The sequence below is a fragment of the Bubalus bubalis genome, chromosome 2 (genome assembly GCF_019923935.1).
Source record: "Bubalus bubalis isolate 160015118507 breed Murrah chromosome 2, NDDB_SH_1, whole genome shotgun sequence".
Lineage (NCBI taxonomy): Eukaryota > Metazoa > Chordata > Mammalia > Artiodactyla > Bovidae > Bubalus > Bubalus bubalis.
In genome coordinates this window covers 142,521,051-142,545,672 of record NC_059158.1, presented here as the reverse complement: position 1 = coordinate 142,545,672, position 24,622 = coordinate 142,521,051, and the positions used below count along the sequence as shown (strand labels likewise).

Genomic DNA, 24,622 nt, shown 5'->3' with positions numbered 1-24,622 from the left:
TCTTCCCACATCTCTTCTGTAGCTACGTGAGCCCATAAAGAGGGGCTGAGGGGTCCAGGGTCAGCCAGGTTGCTGTTATAAAGGCAAGTCCTGTGCCTGTCTGTGGCCAGCCCTCCATGCTTATGCAGATAATTTGCTGCTGAGTGACCTTGCCTTGCCCCCATTGATTTTTCCCAGTAGTTAAACTGCAAGCGATCAATGAGAGAGTGATCCGCAAACAGTCATTTTCAGTTCAGTTCAGTCGCTCAGTCATGTCCGACCCTGCGACCCCATGAACCACAGCATGCCAGGCCTCCCTGTCCATCACCAACTCCTGGAGTTTACCCAAGCTCATGTCCATTGAGTTGGTGATGTTATCAAACCATCTCATCCTCTGTCATCCCCTTCTCCTCCTGCCCTCAATCTTTCCCAGCATCAGGGTCTTTTCCAATGACTCAGCTCTTCACATCAGGTGGCCAAATTATTGGAGTTTCAGCTTCAACATCAATCCTTCCAATGAACACCCGGACTGATCTCCTTTAGGATGGACTGGTTAGATCTCCTTGCAGTCCAAGGGACTCTCAAGAGTCTTCTCCAACACCACAGCTCAAAAGCATCAATTCTTTGGCACTCAGCTTTCTTTATAGTCCAACTCTCATATCCATACATGACTACTGGAAAACAGTCATTTTATCCAATGCCATTTCAAGACAAGTCTGTTTCTCTGGTTTCAATAACCTCTCAAATCATAGATCTGTAGGTAGCTTATTATCCTTTTCCTTCCAAAGATGATAGTAAATCATTAGATCAGATTCTTCTCCATCTCCCTGGTGACTCAGAGGTAAAGCCTCTACCTACAATGTGGGAGACCCGGGTTTGATCCCTGGGTCAGGAAGATCCCCTGGAGAAGGAAATGGCAACCCACTCTAGTACTCTTGCTTGGAAAATTCCATGGGCTACAATCCATGGGGTCACAAAGAGTTGGACACGGCTGAATGACTTCACTTTCACTTTTCTTTCCTCCATCTTCTCCTTCTGCAGTTCTCTTTAAAGGAGTTCTCCTTTGAGTTCAATTGGAATTTGAGGCAGGAGGAGCAAAGTACATTGTAAGAGGCAAGTTTGAAAGTTGAACATTTTCTTTGAGAAGATAAACAAAGTTGACAAACCACTAGCCAGACTCATCAAGAAAAAAAGGGAGAAAAATCAAATCAACAAAATTAGAAATTAAAAAGGAGAGGTTACAACAGACAATGCAGAAATACAAATTATCATAAGAGAATATTATGAGCAACCATATGCTAATAAAATAGACAACCTAGAGGAAATGGATAGATTCTTAGAAAAGTTCAACCTTCCAAGACTGAACAAGGAAGAAACAGAAATTATGAACAAGCCAATTACAAAATCAAAACTGTGATCAAAAATCTCCCAAAAACCCAGGGCCAGATGGCTTCAGAATTCATAGGGGAATTCTATGAAACATTTAGAGAAGAGGTAATGCCTATTTTTCTGAAATTCTTCCAAAAAATTGCACAGGAAGGAACACTTCCAAACACATTCTACGAGGCCACAATCACCCGGATACCAAAAGCAGGCAAAGACAACAAAAAAGTAAATTATAGGCCAATATCACTGATAAACATAGATGCAAAAATCCTCAACAAAATTCTAGCAAACAGAATTCAACAACATGTTAAAAAGCTCATACACCATGATCAAGCTGGGTTTATTCCAGGGATGCAAGAATTCTTCAGTATATGCAAATCAATCAATGTGATACAGCATATTAACAAATTGAAAGATAAAAACCATATGATCATCTCAATACATGCAGAAAGAGCCTTCAATAAAATTCAGCACCCATTTATGATTAAAACATTTCAAAAAATGGGCATAGATGGAACCTACCTCAACATAGTAAAGGCCAGATATGATAAACCCACAGCAAACATTATTCTCAATGGTGAAAAACTAAAAGCATTCCCTCTAAGATCAGGGACAAGACAAGGGTGTCCACTCTCACCACTATTATTCAACATAGTTTTGGAAGTCCTAGCTATGACAATTAGAAGAAAAAGAAATAAAAGGAATCCAGATTGGAAAAGAAGTAAACTCTTACTGTTTGCAGATGACATGATACCATACATAGAAAACCCTGAAGAAACTATCATGAAATTACTAGAGCTAATCAGTGAAATCAGCAGTCATGGGATACAAGGTCAATACACAGAAATCACTTGCATTCCTATATACTAACAATGAAAAATCAGAAAGAGAAATTAAGGAATCAATCCCATTCACCACTGCAACAACAACAAATATCTAGGAAAAAAATCTACCTAAGGAGAAAAAAGAACTACATACAAAAAATTATAAGACACTGGTGAAAGAAATCAAAGTTGACATAAACCGATGGAGAAATATTCCATGTTCCTGGGTAGGAAGAATCAATATTGTGAAAATGACTATACTACCAAATGCAATCTACAGAGTCAATGTGATTCCTATCAAATTACCAATGGCATTTTTCACAAAACTAGAACAAAAAATTTCACAATTCATATTGAAGCACAAAAGGCTCCAAATAGCCAAAGCAGTCTTGAGAAAGAAGAATGGAGCTGGAGGAATCAACCTTCCTGACTTCAGACTATACTACAAAGCTATAGTCATCAAGACAGTATGGTACTGGCATAAAAACAGAAATACAGACCAATGGAAGAAGACAGAGAACCCAGAGATAAACCCATTCACCTATGGGTACCTTATTTTTGACAAAGGAGGAAAGAATATACATTGGGGCAAAGATACCCTTTTCAATAAATGTGCTGGGAAAACTGGACAGCTACATGCAAAACAATGAAATTAGAACATTTTCTAATGCCATACACAAAGATAAACTCAAAATGGATGAAAGACCTAAATGTAAGCCCAGAAACTATAAAACTCATAGAAAACATAAGCGGAACACTCAATGACATAAATCAAAGCAAGATCTTCTATGACCCACCTCCTAGACTAATGAAAATAAAGACAAAAATAAATAAGTGGGACCTAATTAAACGTAAAAGCTTTTGCACAGCAAAGGAAACTATAGACAAGGTGAAAATACAACTCTTAGAATGGGAGAAAATAAGAGCAAAGGAAACAACTGACAAAGAATTAATTTCCAAAATATACAAGCTCATACAATTCAATACCAGTAAAACAAACAACTCAATCAAAAAGTGGGAAAAAGACCTGAACAGACTTTTATCCAAAGAAGACATACAGATGGATAACAAATAAATGAAAAGATGCTTAACATTGCTTATTATTAAAGAAATGAAAATCAAAACTATAATGAGATATCACCTCACCCCTGTCAGAATGGCCATCATCAAAAAGTCTACAAACAATAAATGCTAGAGACAGTGGAGAAAAGGGAACACTCTTGCATTGCTGGTGGGAATGTAAGTTGATACAGCCACTATGGAAGACAGTGTGGAAATTCCTTGAAAAACTAGGAATAAAACTACCATATTACCCAGCCATCCCACTCCTAGGCATATACCCTGAGGAAACCAAAATTGAAAAAGACACATGTAACTCAATGTTCATTGCAGCACTATTTACAACAGCTAGAACATGGAAGCAACTTAGATGTCCATCAACAGATGAATGAATAAAGAAGCTGTGGTACATATATACACAATGGAATATTACTCAACCATAAAAATGAATGCAGTCAGTTGTAATGAGTCAGTTCTAATGAAGTGGACAAACCTAGAGCCTATTATACAGAGTGAAGTAAGTCAGAAAGAGAAATATAAATATCGTATACTGATGTATATATATGGAATCTAAAAAGATGGTACTGATGAATTTATTAGCAGGGTAGCAATGGAGAAATAGACAAAGAGAACAGACCTATGGATGGGGGAGGGGGACAAGGGGAAGGGGACGAGGGAGAGAGTGAGATATAGGGAGAGAGTAACATGGAAACTTACAAACCATATGTAAAATAGATAGCCAATAGGAATTTGTTGTATGATTCAGGGAACTCAAACAGGGGCTCTGTGACAATCTAGAGGGGTGGGATGGGGAGAGAGATGGGAAGGAGGTTCCAGAGAGAGGGGACATGGGTGTACCTATGGCTGATTCTTATTGATGTTTGACAGAAAACAACAAAATTCTGTAAAGTAATTATCCTTCAATTAAAAAGTAAAGTGGCAAATAAATAAATAAAAGCTGAACAAATTAATTTCCCAACTGAATGGAGTAAAAGTAAAATGAGGGCCCAACTGTTGCTACCACAGTAAAATAATGCATTTTTCATAAGCCTTTAAGAAAGCTCATTTCACAAGTGATTCAAGTCAATAGAGGTTTGTTGGTTGGTTGATAAAATATCACCATGACCATTTGGAGCCTTAGCTCAAAGTGAAACATTTTCTAGTTACTATAGTCTTAGCACAATTACCCTACACTTATCTTACAGCCCGGTCTACTGATCTACACCTCTGGAATTTCCCAAACCCAATGCATTCTTAAGATACCATATATTTAGATAGTTGATAACGCTGTTAGCCTTATTTTGGTATCTCCAGCAGGAACTTTAAAGTGGCTTTGCAAAAAGTCTGTAGCTCTTCTGTCTCACCCTCAGCCTCAGCCCACATACACACACTCACACCCTCCCAACTGCTCGCCCTCCTTTCTCAGGTGGCTGGCTTAGAAATTGCCTTAGTCTTTTGCTCAAGATGTCTGAGCTTGGCTTTGCATTACCAGGCTCTTGATTCCTGTTTGAGAATCATTGGGATCCCAAAAGTCAGTGCTCTCATGCAGGGCGCTACTTGGCACTTCAGTTTGCATTGGAGGCTTACCACTATTCTAGAGAGAGAAAGTGAAAGTCGCTCAGTTGTGTCTGACTCCTTGCGACCCATGGACTGTCAGGGGTCCTCTGACAGGTTCCTCTGTCCATGGAATTCTCCAGGCCAGAATACTGGAGTGGGTAGCCGTTTCCTTTCCCAGGGGATCTTCTCAACACAGGGATCAGACCCAGGTCTCTAGCATTGGGGGTGGATTCTTTACTGTCTGAGCCACCAGGGAAGTCCCACCCACTATTCTAACCGTGCATCAAAACTTTTTGTGGATTCTCTAAGAAAATATTCCATCCTCAGAAGCCTGTTCCTATGGTAATGGTCTATATAGCAGAAGGGGAAGCTAGGCTTTGCTCCCGGTGCATGGATGGAGAGGGTGGAGGTGACAGAAGGTGTTAGGAGTCTCCGCTCTCCTGGAGGCTGTGCTCTGTTTAATGTCTGTCCACCTTCAAAGTCGATGTTTGAGCTATAGCTTGATCATGCCATTCAGTGTTTATGGTATTTAATGATTCATCATTTGGCAACACGTATCATTTCCCCTGTAGTCTCTACAAACGTTTACGGGCCCCCACATGTAGCTGTTGTGTTCAGTGCTGGAAATGCACAGACATGGTAGTTGGTGCACCCCCCTAATTTATGATTTTCATGGGATCATGGTCTTTGCCAGCCCCTCTGGCTCTTCTTTCTCAGCTTTCAAAGAACCCATCCCCTCTACCAGATCCTTCAGTATTGGTTCCCATGAATTCCATTGTAGTCTTTCTCTACACACTCTCCCTTGGGCAACTAAATTCACACCTGGAGTTTTAAATACCACTTTAAGCTGATGACTGCCAATTTTGTATTTCTATATTAGACCCCTATAATCACAGGCTTCTATTTCTTTCTTTCTTTCTTTTTTTGCTATGCTGAGTGGCTTGTGGGAAACTTAGCTCCCCTATCAGGGATAGAACCCGGGCCCTAAGCAGTCAGAACATGGAGTCCTAAACACTGGGTCACCAGGGAGGTCCCCACAGGCTTGTCTTTCTATTATAATAGCTTTTTAGATATCCCCACTTGGTGGTCTCACAGACAGCTTAAACTCAGAATGTTCAAACCTTTTACTCATTATGTTCCCCACAATCTGTTCCTTCCCCACTTTATTTCCTGTGCCAGTAAATGGCACTATCCTTCTCCCACCCACTGGATTTCAGTTTCTCTTTCACAGGTCAAATCCAGTCAGCTACAGTCTCCCCTTGACTGTACTTCCCTCTTGATTTTTAGATTTGCCCCAACATTCCTCATCCATTGCCACTGCTTTGGTTGAGACTTCCTACTTATCTTCTAGAATCTAGAGCATTGCCATACTGACTACCACCAATTTAATTCTACATATAGCCTTCCAAGCAATTTTTTCTAAAATTTAAATCCTGCCATATCTCTTCCCTACAAACAACCATCCAATGCCTTCTCTTTGCTTATTAGTCAAATCTAATGCTTAGGATGTTTACAAATAATTTTCCAGTCTGGTTGCTGTCTACCCTTCCAGGTTAATCTCCAGCAATTGTTGTTTTAGTCACTAAGTTGTGTCTGATTCTTGTGACCTCATGAACTGTAGCCCCGCCAGGCTCCTCTGTCCGTGGGATTTCCAAGGTAAGAATACCGGAGTGGGTTGCCATTTCCTTCTCCAGGGGATCTTCCCAACCCAGGGATCAAACCTGTCTCCTGAATTAGCAAGTGGATTATTTACCAATGAGCCACCTGGGAAGCTCCAATCTCTAGCAGTAGTCACCACAAAGCCAACATTCTAGCTTCCCTGGGCAATTCACCTACTTTTATATTAAGTAAACCTGCTTCCCTACTCCTCTGTTGAGTTCCTTTGTCTGGAATGTCCTTCCCCTCTTGCTCACGTAGAGAAAGCCCACTTCATGATTCTTGAAACCCAGTGTATGTCTCTTTCTCCCAAACAGTCCCTAGATTCCCCAGACAACCAAGGCATTTTTTCCTAGTGTTCCTAGAGGTCCTCAGGGGACCCTGCTATAGTAATACTTGCCACACTATTATTTATTTGTTTCTCCCTCTAGACTGTATGCCTTGAAGGCAGGTATCAATGTCTTATTTATTTTTGAATCCCAGTCCCAGCATCTAGCATTCAATAAATATTTGTTGAACAAATGAAAAATCGATGCTTGGGTAAAAAAATAAAAAGTGAGATAAATTTACTAAACCTTATTTTTAAAATGTAAAAGTAATTCAAGACAGCCCACTTGTGATTCCCACTGTATATCTTACAGAGATCCATAATGCCAGGCACTGGCTATGGGGCTGGGGAAGGAGCCTGTTTTGAACCAGATCCAAGATACTTATGACCTTAAGGCTTTTTTCTTGAACTGGGAAGAAACACAGCAGGATGTTGCTTGGAAAAAAATTATTTTTAACCTGCTTTCTTTCATTTGCAATTTTTCATAGTCTTAATTACTCTGAGATCATCCAGTTCCCCCAATAAAAACTAATTATTGAAATAAAATAAATTAAAGATGAGAAAACTAAAAATAAATGTAGAGACTATTAATGAAGATCAAAGTGGGCCATGTATACAAACTAATTTCACTGCCTTATTTGGGGGACAGGTTAATAAAGATGTTAATTGTAACTCCCAGGAGCTTTTGCCATACTCCAGAAGTGTGACAGCGATGAGCCTGATGGTGGTTCAGACTCCGTGAATGTCGTGGATTCGTTAGCTGCAGTGAGGGGTGGAGGGGTTGCCTCTTGGGGTCCCAGGGCAGGGGTTCCACTCACATTACACTCCAGAAACATGTTGCCAAGCTCACAGATTCTAAAAGCCAATCTGGTTTAAAGGACATAATCATTTGAAAATGAACATGGAAAAATGTTATTGGCTAATGTCAGCCTAGGGCATTGCTTTATTACCAAATTATATTTGTCCTTGGAAATTATATTTGCTTTTGGAATCACCTATGAGCACCAACTTGGAGTCCAACAGATTGGATATTCTGGGTCACTCTGGCCAGGTAACCCTGGGCAAGACACATACCTCCCCAAGCCTCAGCTCTCTCATCTGTAAAGTAGAAATGATAGCACTGCCCCTATCTGATAGGGCTGTAGTGAAGCCAAGTAGAATTATGTATGTAAAGTGCCTTGTTGCTCAGTTGCTCAGTCATGTCCAGCTCTTTGTGATCTTATGGACTACAGCACACCAGGCTTCCCTGTCCTTCACCATTTCCCAGAGCTTGCTCAAACTCATGTCCATCGAGTCAGTGATGCCATCCAACCATCTCATCCTCTGTTGTCTCCTCCTCCTCCTGCCTTCAATCTTTCCCAGCATCAGGGTCTTTTCCAAGGAGTTAGCTCTTCACATCATGTGGCCAAAGTATTGGAGCTTCAGCTTCAACATCAGTCCTTCCAATGACCATTCAGGGTTGATTTCCTTTAGGATGGACTGGTTGGATCTCCTTGCAGTCCAAGGGACTCGCAAGAGTCTTCTCCAACACCACAGTTCAAAAGCATCAATTCTTCAATGCTCAGCCTTCTTTATGGTTCAACTCTCACATCCATACATGAGTATAGGAAAAACCATAGCCTTAACTAGACAGACCTTTGTTGGCAAAGTGATGTCTCTGCTTTTTAATATGCTGTCTAGATTTGTCATAGCTTTTCTTCCAAGGAGCAAGTGCCTTTTAATTTCATGGCTGCAGTCACCATCTGCAGTGATTTTGGAGCCCAAGAAAATAAAATCTGTCACTGTTTCCATTGTTTCCCCATCTATATGCCATGAAATGATGGAACCAGATGCTGTGACTTTTGTTTTTTGAATGTTGAGTTTTAAGCCAGCTTTTTCACTCTCCTCTTTCACTTTCATCAAAAGGCTTTTTAGTTCCTCTTCACTTTCTGCCATAAGGGTGGTGTCATCTGCATATCTGAGGTTATTGATATTTCTCCTGGCAATCTTGATTCCAGCTTGTGCTTCATCCAGCCTGGCATTTCACATGATGTACTCAGTATAAAGTTAAATAAGCAGAGTGACAATATACAGCCTTGATGCACTCCTTTCCCAGTTTGGAACCAGTCCGTTGCTCCATGTCTGGTTCTGATTGTTGCTTCTTGACCTGCATACAGGTTTCTCAGGAGGAATGAAAAGGCTACGCCAAAGTAGAAACAATGCCCAGCTGTGGATGGGTTTTGTGGTGAAAGTAAAGTCCGATGTGGTAAAAGAACAGTACTACATAGGAACCCGAAATGTTACGTCCATGTATCAAGGCAAATTGGAAGGGGTCAAACAGGAGATGGCAAGAGTGAACATTGACATTTTAGGAATCAGTGAACTAAAATGGATGGGAATGGGTCAATTTAATTCAGATGACCATTCTATCTACTACTATGGACAAGAATCCCGTAGAAGAAATGGAGTAGCCCTCATGGTCAACAAAAGAGTCCAAAATGCAGTACTTGGGTGTAATCTCAAAAATGACAGAATGATCTTGGGTCTTTTCCAAGGTAAACCATTCAATATTACAGTAAAGTGCCTAACTCATACTAACTTATACTGTCTTCTGGGGTCCATTCTGGTCAGAGAAGCACAGTTTTATACCTGAGAAAATGAAGATCATGGCATCCAGTACCATCACTTCATGGGAAATAGATGGGGAAACAGTGGAAACAGTGTCAGACTTTATTTTTTTGGGCTCCAAAATCACTGCAGATGATGACTGCAGCCATGAAATTAAAAGACGCTTACTTCTTGGAAGGAAAGTTATGTCCAACCTAGATAGCATATTCAAAAGCAGAGACATTACTTTGCCAACAAAGGTCTGTCTAGTCAAGGCTATGGTTTTTCCTGTGGTCATGCATGGATGTGAGAGTTGCACTGTGAAGAAGGCTGAGCGCCGAAGAACTGATGCTTTTGAACTGTGGTGTTGGAGAAGACTCTTGAGAGTCCCTTGGACTGCAAGGAGGTCCAACCAGTCCATTCTGAAGGAGATCAGCCCTGGGATATCTTTGGAAGGAATGATGCTAAAGCTGAAACTCCAGTACTTTGACCACCTCATGTGAAGAGTTGACTCTTTGGAAAAGACTCTGATGCTGGGAGGGATTGGAGGCGGGAGGAGAAGGGGATGACAGAGGATGAGATGGCTGGATGGCATCACTGACTCGATGGACGTGAGTCTGGGTGAACTCTGGGAGTTGGTTATGGACAGGGAGGCCTGGCGTGCTGTGATTCATGGGGTCGCAAAGAGTCAGACACGACTGAGTGACTGAACTGAACTGAAAGAGAAGCTTTCTCTCAGGTCCACACAGAGGCATTTCCTAGGTTGGGAAGTGGGTCAGTCCACTGCCAAACCTTGTTCTCCTTCTGCTAACCATGTTAGCAGGTAAACAACAGTTATTTTACCCAGAAAAAGGTGAATAGGAACTTACATGTACTTTCTTGATAAAGTAGGCAGAACAAGGATTATTAGTTCAGAGGATACAATTGGAACTGGAAGCCAGGTTTCCTCACTTCTGGTTATTGATTTCATTTAACAGATATCTATTTACTCTTATGTGACAGTTACAGGGGCAAGTGTAAGATACTAGAAACACTGGAAGTGGTCAGGTTTGCATTGCAGAAACCTTTAGTGCTCTTTCCACTGTATCAAGATTTAGGTGAAACCAACAATGACAACACGATTGCCGTCTGTGATGTAGCGGTCCTTACTGGACACCCACCAAGATAATAAAGGTCTCCAGGGAAAGAGCCGTATGGCCACAGCATGGGCTGGCATCTCACAGTGGTTCAGGATGAGGAGAAAAGAGCTTTCACCAGAAGGGACAGTTTTAACAGGTGCTCAGACTGACTCAGGTAGGTGTTGGAAAATTGCAGGTCAACTCTTACAGTGTGAATTCAGGCAGTGTTTAAGCCCAAGCAAGCAAAAATCAAATCAGTTCTGGCCTAGGAGGTGTGCCTGACATCTAGAAGGAAGTCAAGAACTCTAAGGGAGCTAAACAGAAAGAAGGGGCTTCTTAGGTGGCACTAGTGGTAAAGAACCCACCTCCCAATGCAGGAGACATAAGAGATGTGGGTTCGATCCCTGGTTTGGGAAGATCCCCTGGAGGAGGAAATGGCAACCCACTCCAGTATTCTTGCCTGGAGAATCCCATGGATAAAAGAGCCTGGCCAGCTACAATCCATGGGGTCGCAGGGTTGGACACAACTGAGCAACTGAACACACATACAAACAGAAAGAAACCAGCATAGCATCATCTCTCACACACCTGTCATTGAGTCTAAACCCTGGCGTGTCACTGAGCAGCTGAATGAACTTCCACACTGTGTAAAAAAAAAAAAAAAAGGATGGGAACTACCTTTTGGTGGGCACTGCCTAAAAGTTAGACATTGTGGATGTTAACTAAACTTATGGTGGTAATCATTTTGCAATATATACACATCAGATCAGATCAGATCAGTCGCTCAGTCATACACATATCAAATCATTATGTTGGCTGCAAAATGAGACAGGGACATAACATAGTTAGTAGAAGGAGAACAAGGTTTGGCTTTGGATTGGCCCATTTCCCAGCCTAGGAAATACTTCTGGGTGGACCTGGGAGAAAGCTTCTCTTTCCTCAGGTGTAAAACAGTGCTATTCTGACCAGCATGGACCCCAGCAGACAGTATGCTGTGCTATGCTGTGCTTAGTCTCTCTGTCTCTTTGCGACCTCATGGACTGTAGCCTGCCAGGCTCCTCTGTTTATGGGGATTCTCCAGGCAAGAATACTGGAGCAGGTTGCCATGCTTTCCTCCAGGGAATCTTCCCAACCCAGGGGAACATATTTTAAATCATAGGATCTTTCTCACTTTTACAGATTAGGGAACTGGAAAAGAATAACTTCCTCAAGCACCCCCAGAGGATGCCAGATGGAGCGTGGACCTGCCACTCCTGAAATTGATGCCGATAATTAAAATCTCTCTTATCAGTATCCTTTCCCTTAGTTCAGCCCACTGAGCAACTCCCTTGTCTAACAGTTCACTGAATCGAGTGGATGTGATGCACACAGCTTAGGCTGTGTTCACAGCAAACACACAAAGACATACTGAGCCTAAAGCATGGTAGCTCTTGGTCACCGCAACACGGACAAAGATCATTTTAAACTTTTAATCATCCTCTGTCCTGTAGCGGTGTCACATGAAGTGAAGTGCTCAGGCTGGATTTCAGGTCAAAAGAAAACATTCCCAGGGTGGGGCTAGATGGCTGTTTTTATGCTGTCTGATGCCAGTATTCCGTCCATGTTATTTCTTGCTTCCACCTGGTGGTCAAAAACTGAAAAAGCAGATGTGCTGAAAATAACTAGGTGTCAGCAGGATCCATTTGCCTATCGTTATAGGACATCTGAATCTGGGTCCCTGCAGGGCTTTTAGAACCGCTTTCCTGCCTTTTGATTTCTACTAAGTTCTTCCAGTGGAAAGTCTTTCCATGTGCGGCGTTCTTTCCTGGGGCTGAAAGAACCAGGATAATCCCGGATGCTTCCCTGCAGCTGAGCTCATGTCACAAATCAGGCATGATTTTCAGCAGATATTTCTTTAAAAGTTTGAAGGCCTCTGTGGATTCTATTCCCTTCTCAACAGGAACAGGCATCAAAGAGACAGGAATAAAATGCTTTGCACGCACATCAGGAACTAATTGCCAATTTGGCAAATGCATTGACTAATGTCATGCACTGTTATTTCTAAATCCTCTCCTGTCCTTGACCCCCAGTATCTAGATGTAAACTTGGAACCATTAGTGGAGAAGGATAAAGTCTTCTGGTGCCTCAAATGGAATTGAGAGGGATTTAAACTAGGCGCTTTTGAGCGTGGTGAAATGAACCCAGCAGTACATTAATGCTAGGATTTGAGCTCACACAGCGTGAGCGCTTTCAAAAACCGTGTTTAAGGAAGCAAACAGAGCCACGACAGACCCTTTCAGGGGAGCAAAAGGAATTGGATGAAACAATCAATGACACATTAAAAAACCACAACTGGGCTGCAATCATGTGGGCAGGAAAAAAAGTTTTTCTTTATCACAGGATCTTTGCATCTAATGAGATGGAGACTGGACAAGGTCCAGAGGAGTAAGGCCTCCGTTTACTTTACCTAAGAAATGTCTAAATATTTAGTTGATTCTCTTAAAAGCCTTATGTGAGCCTCTAGCAAACTGGTCTTTAAGGTATGATCTTATTGGCTCTATACTGCCATTGGCAGAACTTTTTAAAGGGAATTTGGAAAAGTCAGAAGATATTACCACTGAAAGTACAAATGTTAACTTTTCTTTTCCTCTCAAAATTAACTCTTTTTAATGTCCTCCAAATATTTAATTTAGGACCAATACCTTGCCAGTCAATACTTTCTCTTAATTATTCCTGAAAGGTTCATCTGTTCCTCGCTGTTGCTATTTAGTTGTTAAGTCATGTCCGACACTTTTGCAACTCCATGGACTATAGCCCACCAGGCTCCTCTGTCCATGGGATTCTTCAGGCAAGAATATAGGAGTGGGTTGCCATTTCCTTCTCCAGGGGTCTTCCTGACCCAGGGATCTCTACCCCTTTCGTACATTTTATTCTTACTTGGTCCAGCTGGGCCCAAAGTGCTTGAGGCTAAAAACGGGAGGGGTATTTTCTTGGGAGCCGGAGGGGAAGCTAAGAGGCCTGAGAAAGCTCTGTAAGAATGTCTATAGGGGTCCACCCTTTAAATTCACACTACTGCTGCATCGGCAGACTTCAGTCAAGACCAATACCCAGTTTGCGTTAAGCTTCTGGGATCCTCTGTGTCAAAAACCCAGTGCATCCCAGACATGGCATCAATTGGGGCTTTAACCTTTTTTAGACTTTCTCCAGCATGCCTTCTTTATCATTGCTTCCTGTGGACTCTTACTAAGGGTCACTGAACTTCTCCCCTCCCCCCTTGCAGGAGGCCAGCACAGACCCCTGTTCCCGCCAGTTTGATTAATGTGTCTTGGCTGATTGTGTGCAAGATGGCAGGCCTTTAGCAAGTGTGACCAGTTTATTGTTCAGCCAATCACAGGCGCCTCAGTTAGCATGTGAAAAGGGGGTGTGTTGCTGGGGAGGGTGAGTGTTCTGGCGGCTGAGTCAAAGGAGGAGCGTTTTGGGGGGTCACGGAGCAACACCCACTTCTTTGAGGGGATGTTACTATGCTCTACTAAACCTGTAAACCTCTTACTCAAAGCACTTTTTTTCTTCCTCCCTCTTTTTTCAAGGAGATCTTTTTTTCCCATGGTGCAAGCAAGGCAAGACACTGGCTACTCTGCAGATGGAGTTCACGTTCCAGGGTTTTTAATATTTCACTTTTATATTTCTGTTAGAGAATGATCCTGCTGAGAGTCTGGGAATCCGTGCTCGTCAGAACCCCCTCACTGACACTTGGATATATTGCTCTGAAAGCTATCCCAGGAGAAAAGATTAAACAAAAAAAGCCTACTTTTCAAAGACTACTTCTCAATCTGCCCACATCAAAATAAGACAACTGGCCCTTTGAAGTGGAAGACACGGAGTTCTCAGTCAGCTTGCTTAAAACGGGGGGTGGGGTGGGGGAGAGAAGGAAGGAAAGAAAGAAGGAAAGAAAGACTAGGGTATAAAATTATATACCTCTCTTTCCTCGGCCAGATTTAATCTGACGAGGGAGTCTGAATCGATGGTGAGAAAACTGACAACCTGCTTATCAGCACCCCAAGAAAAGAAGTAACTGGTCAGAGAAACCTGTCCAGCTGGGTCAGTACCAGGTGTTTTTTAAAAAACCTGTATAAACAGAAACTGTGTTGTTCATACACAGTCCGGACAAGGTCTGGAAAGGGCAGAGTGGACACAAATGGACACTGGATGGCTATCTAGGCTCTGAGCTCTCCAGCTCCCTCAGAGTGATTGTACTGCTGAATTCAAAGTTTGGGGGCCTATGGAATGAAAAGGAAAGGAATGGAAATCTCATCAAGAATAGTGTTAACAGTTCTCTGTGATGTTTATCTGGCTCCCATCCCCTCTTCTGGTCCCTTAACCACTGGAGCTCAAGTGCCTGCAAGTAGCAGCAATGGCTTGGGGATGGAGGTAGGAGGGGTATGGCTTGAAGGGACTTCTTAATTCACATAAGGGGGTGTTCCTGGAACACATATGTGGGTGGTTGTTTTACAACATACTCCTTATAATTGAGCTATCAATAGTACTGACCCCACTCTCAGGATATGCTGGACTTCTAAGATTTACAAGCTCAAGTTTACACATCTTGGCTGTGACTAAGGTTACAATTTGCTTCCCTCCATAAGCCTAGCCAGGCCCATGGTCTATACACTGTCCAAGCCCATGGAAGTGGGGTTTGCAAATGAACACCCTCTCATAAACTGAGCTGGTGAAAGACTGCGGTTGAGTGACTACAAACCCAACCTCTTAGAGATCCAATAATGTGCCAAATTCATCTATGCAGGCCCAGTATATAACACAATGCCTGGCAGATAGTAGGTGCTCAAAAATTTTTGACTTATTTGAATTAAATTGAATCCTTACTAGAAAAACAATGCAAAGTATGAACCCTATTGATGTTGGGCCTGAAGAATTTTCTTCATAAATAAAAAATTGCATATTACTTTGAAATGACAGCAAAATGAAAAATGCAACATACTTCTCACTGGTTTATTGGAACCCAGTTATCTTATCTAGTACAGAATCTGGCAGGAAAGCATTTTGGACAAGTTCCTTTCATTATTGTTCTCACCAAGGATCACTGTTTATTGCTGGAATCAACCTGAAACCCAAATAGTTCAAGTTTGAGGGAATAGCATATGCTCACCGTGGCAGCTTTGTGTTGAGATCATTCCAATTATTTTTTACAACCCATCTGTGACCCTAAACTTCTGCCTGCACCTACTTTAGGAAGCTGAGGGGTCCCATTTTCACCTGGAGAGCAGAGTAGGTAGGGAGGGGTACAGGCAGGGTGGGAAAAGATGAGACCCAGTTCTCCTAGAAACTGAAGCACCTGGAGATAGGCTTTATTGTCAACTGGACCATCATCTCTACGAGAAGCCTGGTCTTTTTTCTTTCTGTCTCAGACCAAATGGAAAAGGCATTATTCCAAGCCCTGAGGTGAGAGAGTGACATTTTTCTCAAGTGCTAATTAGAAATGGCAAACTATTTGTAATGATCCAAACCCCATCTAGCAATGCATATAGATCATTCACAAAGCAACTGAAATGATTTTAGAGTTGGTCTTTAGCTGCTGTAGGTGTTCCATAATCTTAGTCAGTTCAAGATGACTGAACCCTATATACAGCTGTTTGAGTAAAAGTATTAGATGCTGGAGGAAAAATGAAAATTAGCCTTCTATGTCTTTTGTTTTCCACTTAAATTGCCTTTTAAATTTTCTTACAATTTCTTACTCTCATAAAAACCCCCTCATACCAAAGTTAGTAATACAACAATTTGGGGAAATTCCATTTTTAGTTATGGGACAATGGAAGGATATAAAGACTGAAAAATCAAACTTGGGCCACATTCTCCCTAATCGTGTACATATCTGAAAGTGAAAGTGAACGTCATTCAGTCATGTCCGACTTTTTGCGACCCCATGGACTATACAGTTCATGGAATTCTCCAGGCCAGAATACTGGAGTGGGTAGTCTTTACCTTCTCCAGGGGATCTTCCCAACCCAGGGATCAAACCCAGGTCTCCCGCACTATACATATCTACCTCCCCTTTAATCCTGCCTGCTAGAGTCCAGCTCTGGTATGGCCATGATGTGGTCCTTCATCCTATAGCTCATTGCTTGCCTTCTCTCTTTTGTTTCAATGTCCTTGAAGTGACAACTGGGTAATCTGACCTCTCTGGCATGTCCTTGGGACCATTTCTCAAAAACATCCCCCTTGGAATACTTGCAACACTTCCAAATCCATCCCCAGGAGCCAGTCTTGGAGGGCCAAATACGGGACAGAAAATGACAAAGTGTTAGGTCTAGAGACAATGGATGAACTCTTGTATAATCTAGAGACATCTTACCTGGCCTGTCCTAGGCCCAGGGAGCCTCTACTTCCCCTATAGCTTTCTTTTTATACTTTATGAAGTACAATAATCTAGCAAATAGACTCAATGATAGTCATTGGGCTCAAAAATGAGACCTTCTTTTGAGTTTTCTATTTAAACCATTGGGTGTTTGGAAATGGATGTGGAGTCCACAGTAATAGTCATTCCCAATTGTTATTCCGCTTGTTACTTGTGTTTTACAGAGTTGGAAAACTGATCTAACCTCAACTACTATTTCAATGTTTTTCTCATAAAAAGATTAGTCAGGGAATATAAGAGTCTAAATATCTGTCTACACTGTTAACAATTAAAGGAAAATACCTTGTCTGTGTGGCCAGTGCTCTTACACTGATAACTCACAGAGCTTTTGGAAGCTCAAATCAGTATTACCTGGGTTGTAGTTAGGTAGCTTGGAAACTCCAGGCCAGGTATCCTCTGTAGGGACTCCCAGCACCTATATAAAGACAAAGATGCGGGGAGAGATGAAGTGGATGGAGCAGGTGTGGAGACATGGAGGACACATCGGGGAGGAACAGGGAAAAACCGAATGTATATCACATTGTGCCAGCTGATGTGTACAAGAAAGAAATTTTAGTGTTTCCAACATTTGTAGTTTCCCAGGCAAAATTGCAGTATATTTCCATTGTCCTGTGTGTCAACTTGACTGCACTAAAGGATGCCCAAGACAGTCGATAAAACATTATTTCTGAGTGTGACTGTGAGGGTGTTTCTGGAAGAGATTAGTATTTGAATCCGTAGACGGAATAAAGAGACCTGCCCTCACCAATTTGGGTGGCATCATCTAATCGATAGAGGGCCTGAAGAGAACAAAAGAGTGGAGGAAGCACAAATTTTTTATCTCTCTCTTTGAGCTGGGTCATCCATTTTCTCTTGCCTTTGGAGCTCCTAGTTCTCTGGTCTTCAGATTCTGGGACTTATACCAGTGGTCCCCTTAAACTGACTTATACCACCAGCTTTCCTGGTTTTCCAGCTTGCAGAGGACATATCTCAGCCTCCATGAAATCACATGAGCCAATTCCCATGATAAATCACTATATATATATGTATATAAAATATCATGGGACTTGGCTCATGTGTATACACATACACACACACACACACCCCTCCATATCTCCCATTGGTTCTGTTTCTGTGGAGAACCCTGACTAATACAGATCATATAACCCTACTTAAAGTCATATTCTCATCCCTAAATATCTACAGGTATACCTCAGAGATATTTTGGGTTTAATTCCAGACCACGACAATAAAGCTAATACTGTAATAATGTGAGTCACACAAATTTTTTGGTTTCCCAGTATATATAAAAGTTATGTTTACACTATACTATGGTCTATTAAGTGTGTAACAGAACAATGTGCATACCTTAATTTAAAAACCAATGTACATACCTTAATTTTAAAAATGCTTCCTTGCTAAAAAATTGCTACCCATCATCTGACAAGACAGTGTTGCTGCAAACCTTCAATTTGTTTTAAAAAAGCAATGTCTGCAAAGTGCAATAAATTAAAGCGCAATAAAATGAAGTATGTCTACTGTATGTAGTGCATGATCACCATACATTGGGATGCTATCTTCGGAGTTGGAAATATAGAAAGACGTGAGTGGCAAAGTGTCCCTTTGCCTTACATCAGATAACTCTCTGTATATATATATATATATATATATATATATCTCAACAGGAGACACTTGACAGTTTAAATGATGCCTCAGCATGGGCATTCAGCTGTTCACCAATGTGCTCAAATTAAAAAGGATTCAGATTACTGACCTTTAGACAGTGGAATGTTGGCTAAAAATGATTCTAAACCTAACTCTAGTCTTTTCTACTGAATTCATCTTATCTGCTTCTTTTCTCTGTGGCCCAGCAGTTTGGAATATAGTGTTTGGTTTTTAACTGGTGGATCATAATAGTAACAACATTGCTTGAAAAAGAGCTCACTTATGCTTTGGATTACTAAACTGAAGCTTTACTTTTTAATTACTATGAAAAGAAAAATCTTTTAGAATTTAAGTCAAAATAAGTCAGATTTTAAATGATTCTGTTACTCTGAGTTCCCTTGTAGACAAAACCTTACCATTCTTTTAAGATAATCATAAATGCTCAGTATCAGTTGGGAGCTAGAATAATATTGTTTTTGTGAAATACTAATGAAACATTAGTAGCTTTCATACACCACTACAATATAGCTCTTCTGGGAAGCATACCTCAATACAAGCATCTCTCATAGAAGAAGCCTAGTGAATCCATTTGTAAAATGCTGGAGACAGATGCTGGCCCAATTGTTATGGCAGGAAATCAACTGCCCAACAATGACTGATTTCCTACTCCAGGTGATCTTACCAATGAACCTGTGTCTCTTGTGTCTCTTGCACTGGCAGGTAGATTCTTTATCATTGCACCACCTGGGAAGCCTCGACTGATAAAAATTTATAAGGAATCTGGAAGCCTCTTAATATCCACCAGTTAGCTGAGTAGGACTCTGGCTGAGAAGTATAATTTGTGGTACCTGTTAAGCTTGTCCTCAAACAAAAGATACCAAAGTGCCATTTTCCCTCATATAATAATAATAATAATAAATCAAGCCACCCAGTAGAAGCTTCTTTCTTTGATCCATTCCCTAAACAAATTGAAAAGCTATTGAGAGGATTATGAGCTTTTCCTATCGGCCACCCCGAGCCAGAGGGAACACTGAGAATCCTGGAATCCATTTTCAAAAACCAACTGGACTAATTCTTCTTTTGTGGGAGAGGGCCAAAGGATGGGGAGTTAATTCTTCTTTGCTAAACTGCCATCTTATGTATTTGCACAGATGTGTGTGTAAACAAGTGGGCAGAATGATTCACAAATACCCCTACATCTCTGTTGCCTAGCAAGAAAATGACAAGAAAGCAAAGATAATGAAGAGAAAGCAATAAAGGAAATAAATAATGACCGCATCCATATTTTCTCTAAGGCAAAAGTTACCAGAATTGTTGGCTACTTGGTATTATATTATTGTGTAATTAAAGCCAACAATGGATGCCAACAATTTTAGAAGATTGTGCTAAAAGCTTTAAGCTTTGAGATTTTAAAAGTTTAAACAAAAATTCAATATCCTTTATTTGGAAATTTGATGCTCAGTTTTTATTTGAAAATTATTGAGTTCATTTTCACTTGAGAAAATTACTAAATCTCCACTTCACTGACTGGGAAACTGAAAACCAAAAATAGTTGATTTACTCTCTCCCTGAAGGCTCTTAAAAGGCAGTTAGTGAGTGCTATGTTTGAAACCACAGTGGGCTGCAGAGGTTGTTTTCTGCCTTTGTTGAAATGGAAACTGAAGGCATTTTGATTAATGGCTTTAAAGTCTGCATAGTTTATTTTATTTGGATTTTAGAGCTACATCTGGTATTATTTGCTAAAAATATTTATTGAAAGAATTAGATTTCTAAAAAATTGATCAAAAATTGATAACAGCCATTCAGGTGTAAACATACACACACACATACACACCTAGGGGTATTTCAGAAAGATGATAAAATAAAGCTTCAAGACTTCCCAAGAATGAGATCTCAGAATAAATGTAAAGAAAAGTTGTGATTAGAGGTTGGGAGATATCCACTAGTCCCTACATCAAATATCACAGAGACTGAAGCAGCTTTCCTTTTTTGTCTATGTACACCATTTTTAGTAAAACACAATTCAGGAGTCATTTGTAGTGTTTGAATTTCCAAACTACTTGGGATGTAATAGTATAATAGACAACACACTGATGAATATGTTTTTTCCTTGTTCTCAGAGCATGAAACTATAGATGTGGTAACAAAACTGGGGTCTCTACCTGCTTGGACAGAAGAAGGGGGGAAATGAGACATAATGAATCTGACCTCCTGGTGCCCAGTAAGGACAGCTAAGCAATATGGAACTATCTCCTGATCAGTACAGTCTGAAGCTCAACAATGAGCTGCTGCTGCTGCTGAAAGTGAAGTCAATCAGTCGTGTCTGACTCTACGTGACCCCATGGACTGCAGCCTACCAGGCTCCCCCGTCCATGGGATTTTCCAGGCAAGAGTACTGGAGTGCAACAATGAGCTAGGCAAGTCTATAAGCTTGAGAAATAACTTCAGAAGTAGAGGAGGGGGAGACTTAATAAACAGAGAAGAATGTTATGATTAAAAATGATAGGAGCTACAATATTCTCATAACACTTTGTTCAAAGAGGTCACAAGTTCAGGAGTCAGAAAACCAAATACACCAGAAGACACTAAAGACCCAAGAAGTTAGGTTGTGAGGCTTGCTTTACCTCCTAACCTCAAGTTAGAGCTGAGTTCTGAACTCGCGACTCTAACACCATGCCAGTGTTATTTCTAATGTGTTTACTTGTTTTAAATTTGTAATGAGTTGTCATAAATGTCAAAATAAAGTCCTTCTGATTTATTGCAGTGTGATAAGCATAATGTTCGACATGAACATGGCTTCCTGGGTAAGACCTGTTGGACCCATTTGTTAAGATGTGCTTGCTTTGGTTGCATCACTCATGTTTGGGTATTTTATGTCCAGATACAAGTCCAAACTTCTCACTTACCGAGTTATTAATACCTAAAACATCCTTCACATGGTCAGGGACAGTCACCAAGACCAGTCCTGGAAACCTGAACCAATAACTAGAAAACCATCAGATTCTGGGAAGTGTCGTAACTCATTCTCTGTGTTCTATGATTTCTAAGGGCTGCACTAAATGCAAAGAACTATAAAATGATTGCTTTAAGAACACAATCATTTAAAAATAGGAAGTAATGTTTTAAAAAACCAATTTATATACAACTTTTCAAATATCCTGATGGCATACCTTATCTCACTATTATAATTGTTGTTAACTATCTAGTTATACATTCATCTTTTGCATCTATACATAGTTCATGTTTGTTTTACATGTATTTACTTATATACCACCCATCACCCCACCTAGACCGAACAACAGTTGAAAGCACAGATTATGTGTTTTTCCATTCTTTCCATTTTTCCAATGTTTTGTAACATCTTATAAGATAATGAGTACCCAATGATATTGCTTCCTGATTAAATGAATGGGAAAAACTTTTCAAGTGTGTAAAAGATCACTTTTACAGGGTCAGATCTAGGCAGGGTTAATTCTGCTTCCTCTAATGTGGACAAGAAACTAACAGAGAGAATAGAACAATTAGGTTAAATATTAGGAAATGCCTGTCAACCGTTTGGTTGGTCTTTGAAACATCACTACGAAAATAATTTCTGAGAGAGAGAAAGACAGCAAACATTTGCTAAGCACTTAGGGCACATGGTGCTTGTTACTCATGTGCTCTTTTAAAATTCTCAAAGCAAAGTTATAAAATCATTATCACCAGCCCCATGTAACAGAAGAGGAAACTGAAGCTCAGAGGGACTATATAACTTGCACACATTCATTTAGCTGAAAAATGGCTAGAATTCAAATGTGCAACTTAAAAGCTGTTATTTACATTAGGCTACCTCCAGTATGAAAAGGCAAAATGATAGGATACTGAAAGAGGAACTCCCCAGGTCGGTAGGGGCCCAATATGCTACTGGAGATCAGTGGAGAAATAACTCCAGAAAGAATGAAGGGATGGAGCCAAAGCAAAAACAACACCCAGTTGTGGATGTGACTGGTGATAGAAGCAAGGTCCAGTGCTGTAAAGAGCAATATTACATAGGAACCTGGAATGTCAGGTCCATGAATCAAGGCAAATTGGAAGTAGTCCAACAGGAGATGGCAAGAGTGAATGTCGACATTCTAGGAATCAGCAAACTAAAATGGACTGGAATGGGTGAATTTAACTCAGATAACCATTATATCTACTACTGTGGGCAGGAATTCCTTAGAAGAAATGGAGTAGCCATCTTGGTCAACAAAAAAGTCTGAAATGGAGTACTTGGATGCAATCTCAAAAACGACAAAATGATCTCTGTTCATTTCCAAGGCAAACCATTCAATATCACAGTAATCCAAGTCTATGCCCCAACCAGTAACACTGAAGAAGCTGAAGTTGAATGGTTCTATGAAGACCTACAAGACCTTTTAGAACTAACACCCAAAACGATGTCCTTTTCATTATAGGGGACTGGAATGCAAAAGTAGGAAGTCAAGAAACACCTGGGGTAATAGGCAAATTTGGCCTTGGAGTACGGAATGAAGCAGGGCAAAGGCTAATAGAGTTTTGCCAAGAGAACACACTGGTCATAGCAGACACCCTCTTCCAACAACACAAGAGAAGACTCTACGTATGGACATCACCAGATGGTCAACACCAAAATCAGATTGATTATATTCTATGCAGCCAAAGATGGAGAAGCTCTATACAGTCAACAAAAACAAGACCGGGAGCTGACTGTGGCTCAGATCCTTATTGCCAAATTCAGACTCAAATTGAAGAAAGTAGGGAAAACCACTAGACCTAAATCAAATTCCTTATGATTATACAGTGGAAGTGAGAAATAGATCTAAGGGACTAGATTTGATAGAGAGAGTGCCTGATGAACTATGGACGGAGGTTCATGACATTGTATAGGAGACAGGGATCAAGACCATCCCCATGGAAAAGAAATGCAAAAAAGGAAAATGGCTGTCTGGGGAGGCCTTACAAATAGCTGTGAAAAGAAGAGAAGCAAAAAGCAAAGGAGAAAAGGAAAGATATTAGCATCTGAATGCAGAGTTCCAAAGAATAGCAAGGAGAGATAAGAAAGCTTTCCTCAGCAATCAATGCAAAGAAATAGAGGAAAACAATAGAATGGGAAAGACTAGAGATCTCTTCAAGGAAATTAGAGATACCAAGGGAACATTTCATGCAGAGATGGGCTCGATAAAGGACAGAAATGGTATGGACCTAACAGAAGCAGAAGATATTAAGAAGAGGTGGCAAGAATACACAGAACTGTACAAAAAAGATCTTCACAACCAAGATAATGACAATGGTGTGATCACTGACCTAGAGCCAGACATCCTGGAATGTGAAGTCAAGTGGGCCTTAGAAAGCATCACTACGAACAAAGCTAGTGGAGGTGAGGGAATTCCAGTTGAGCTATTTCAAATCCTAAATGATGATGCTGTGAAAGTGCTGCACTTAATATGCCAGCAAATTTGGAAAACTCAGCAGTGGCCCCAAGACCGGAAAAGGTCAGTTTTCATTCCAATCCCAAAGAAGGCAATGCCAAAGAATGCTCAAACTACCACACAATTGTAGTCATCTCACACGCTAGTGAAGTAATGCTCAAAATTCTCCAAGCCAGGCTTCAGCAATACGTGATCTGTGAACTTCCAGATGTTCAAGCTGGTTTTAGAAAAGGCGGAGGAACCAGAGATCAAATTGCCAACATCCAATGGATCATGGAAAAAGCAAGAGAGTTTCAGAAAAATGTCTATTTCTGCTTTACTGACTATGCCAAAGCCTTTGACTGTGTGGATCACAATAAACTGTGGAAAATTCTGAAAGAGATGGGAATACCAGACCACATGACCTGCCTCTTGAGAAACCTATATGCAGGTCAGGAAGCAACAGTTAGAACTGGACATGGAACAACAGACTGGTTCCAAATAGGAAAAGGAGTTCATCAAATCTGTATATTGTCACTCTGCTTATTTAACTTATATGCAGAGTACATCCTGAGAAACGCTGGACTGGAAGAAGCACAGGCTGGAATCAAGATTGCCAGGAGAAATATCAATAACCTCAGATATGCAGATGACACCACCCTTATGGC

General features: G+C 40.8%; 1 protein-coding gene across 2 annotated transcripts in view; it reads right to left on the bottom strand.

Annotated features, from left to right (window-relative positions):
• The window catches only part of CDK15 (cyclin dependent kinase 15), a 98,370-nt gene that overhangs the window by 24,853 nt on the left and 48,895 nt on the right, over positions 1-24,622 (bottom strand). For both annotated transcript variants that reach the window (XM_044937298.1, XM_025278005.2), the window contains exon 10: positions 17,254-17,317. In XM_044937298.1, the coding sequence (XP_044793233.1) occupies positions 17,254-17,317 (64 nt within the window). The remainder of the gene's footprint in view (positions 1-17,253; positions 17,318-24,622) is intronic.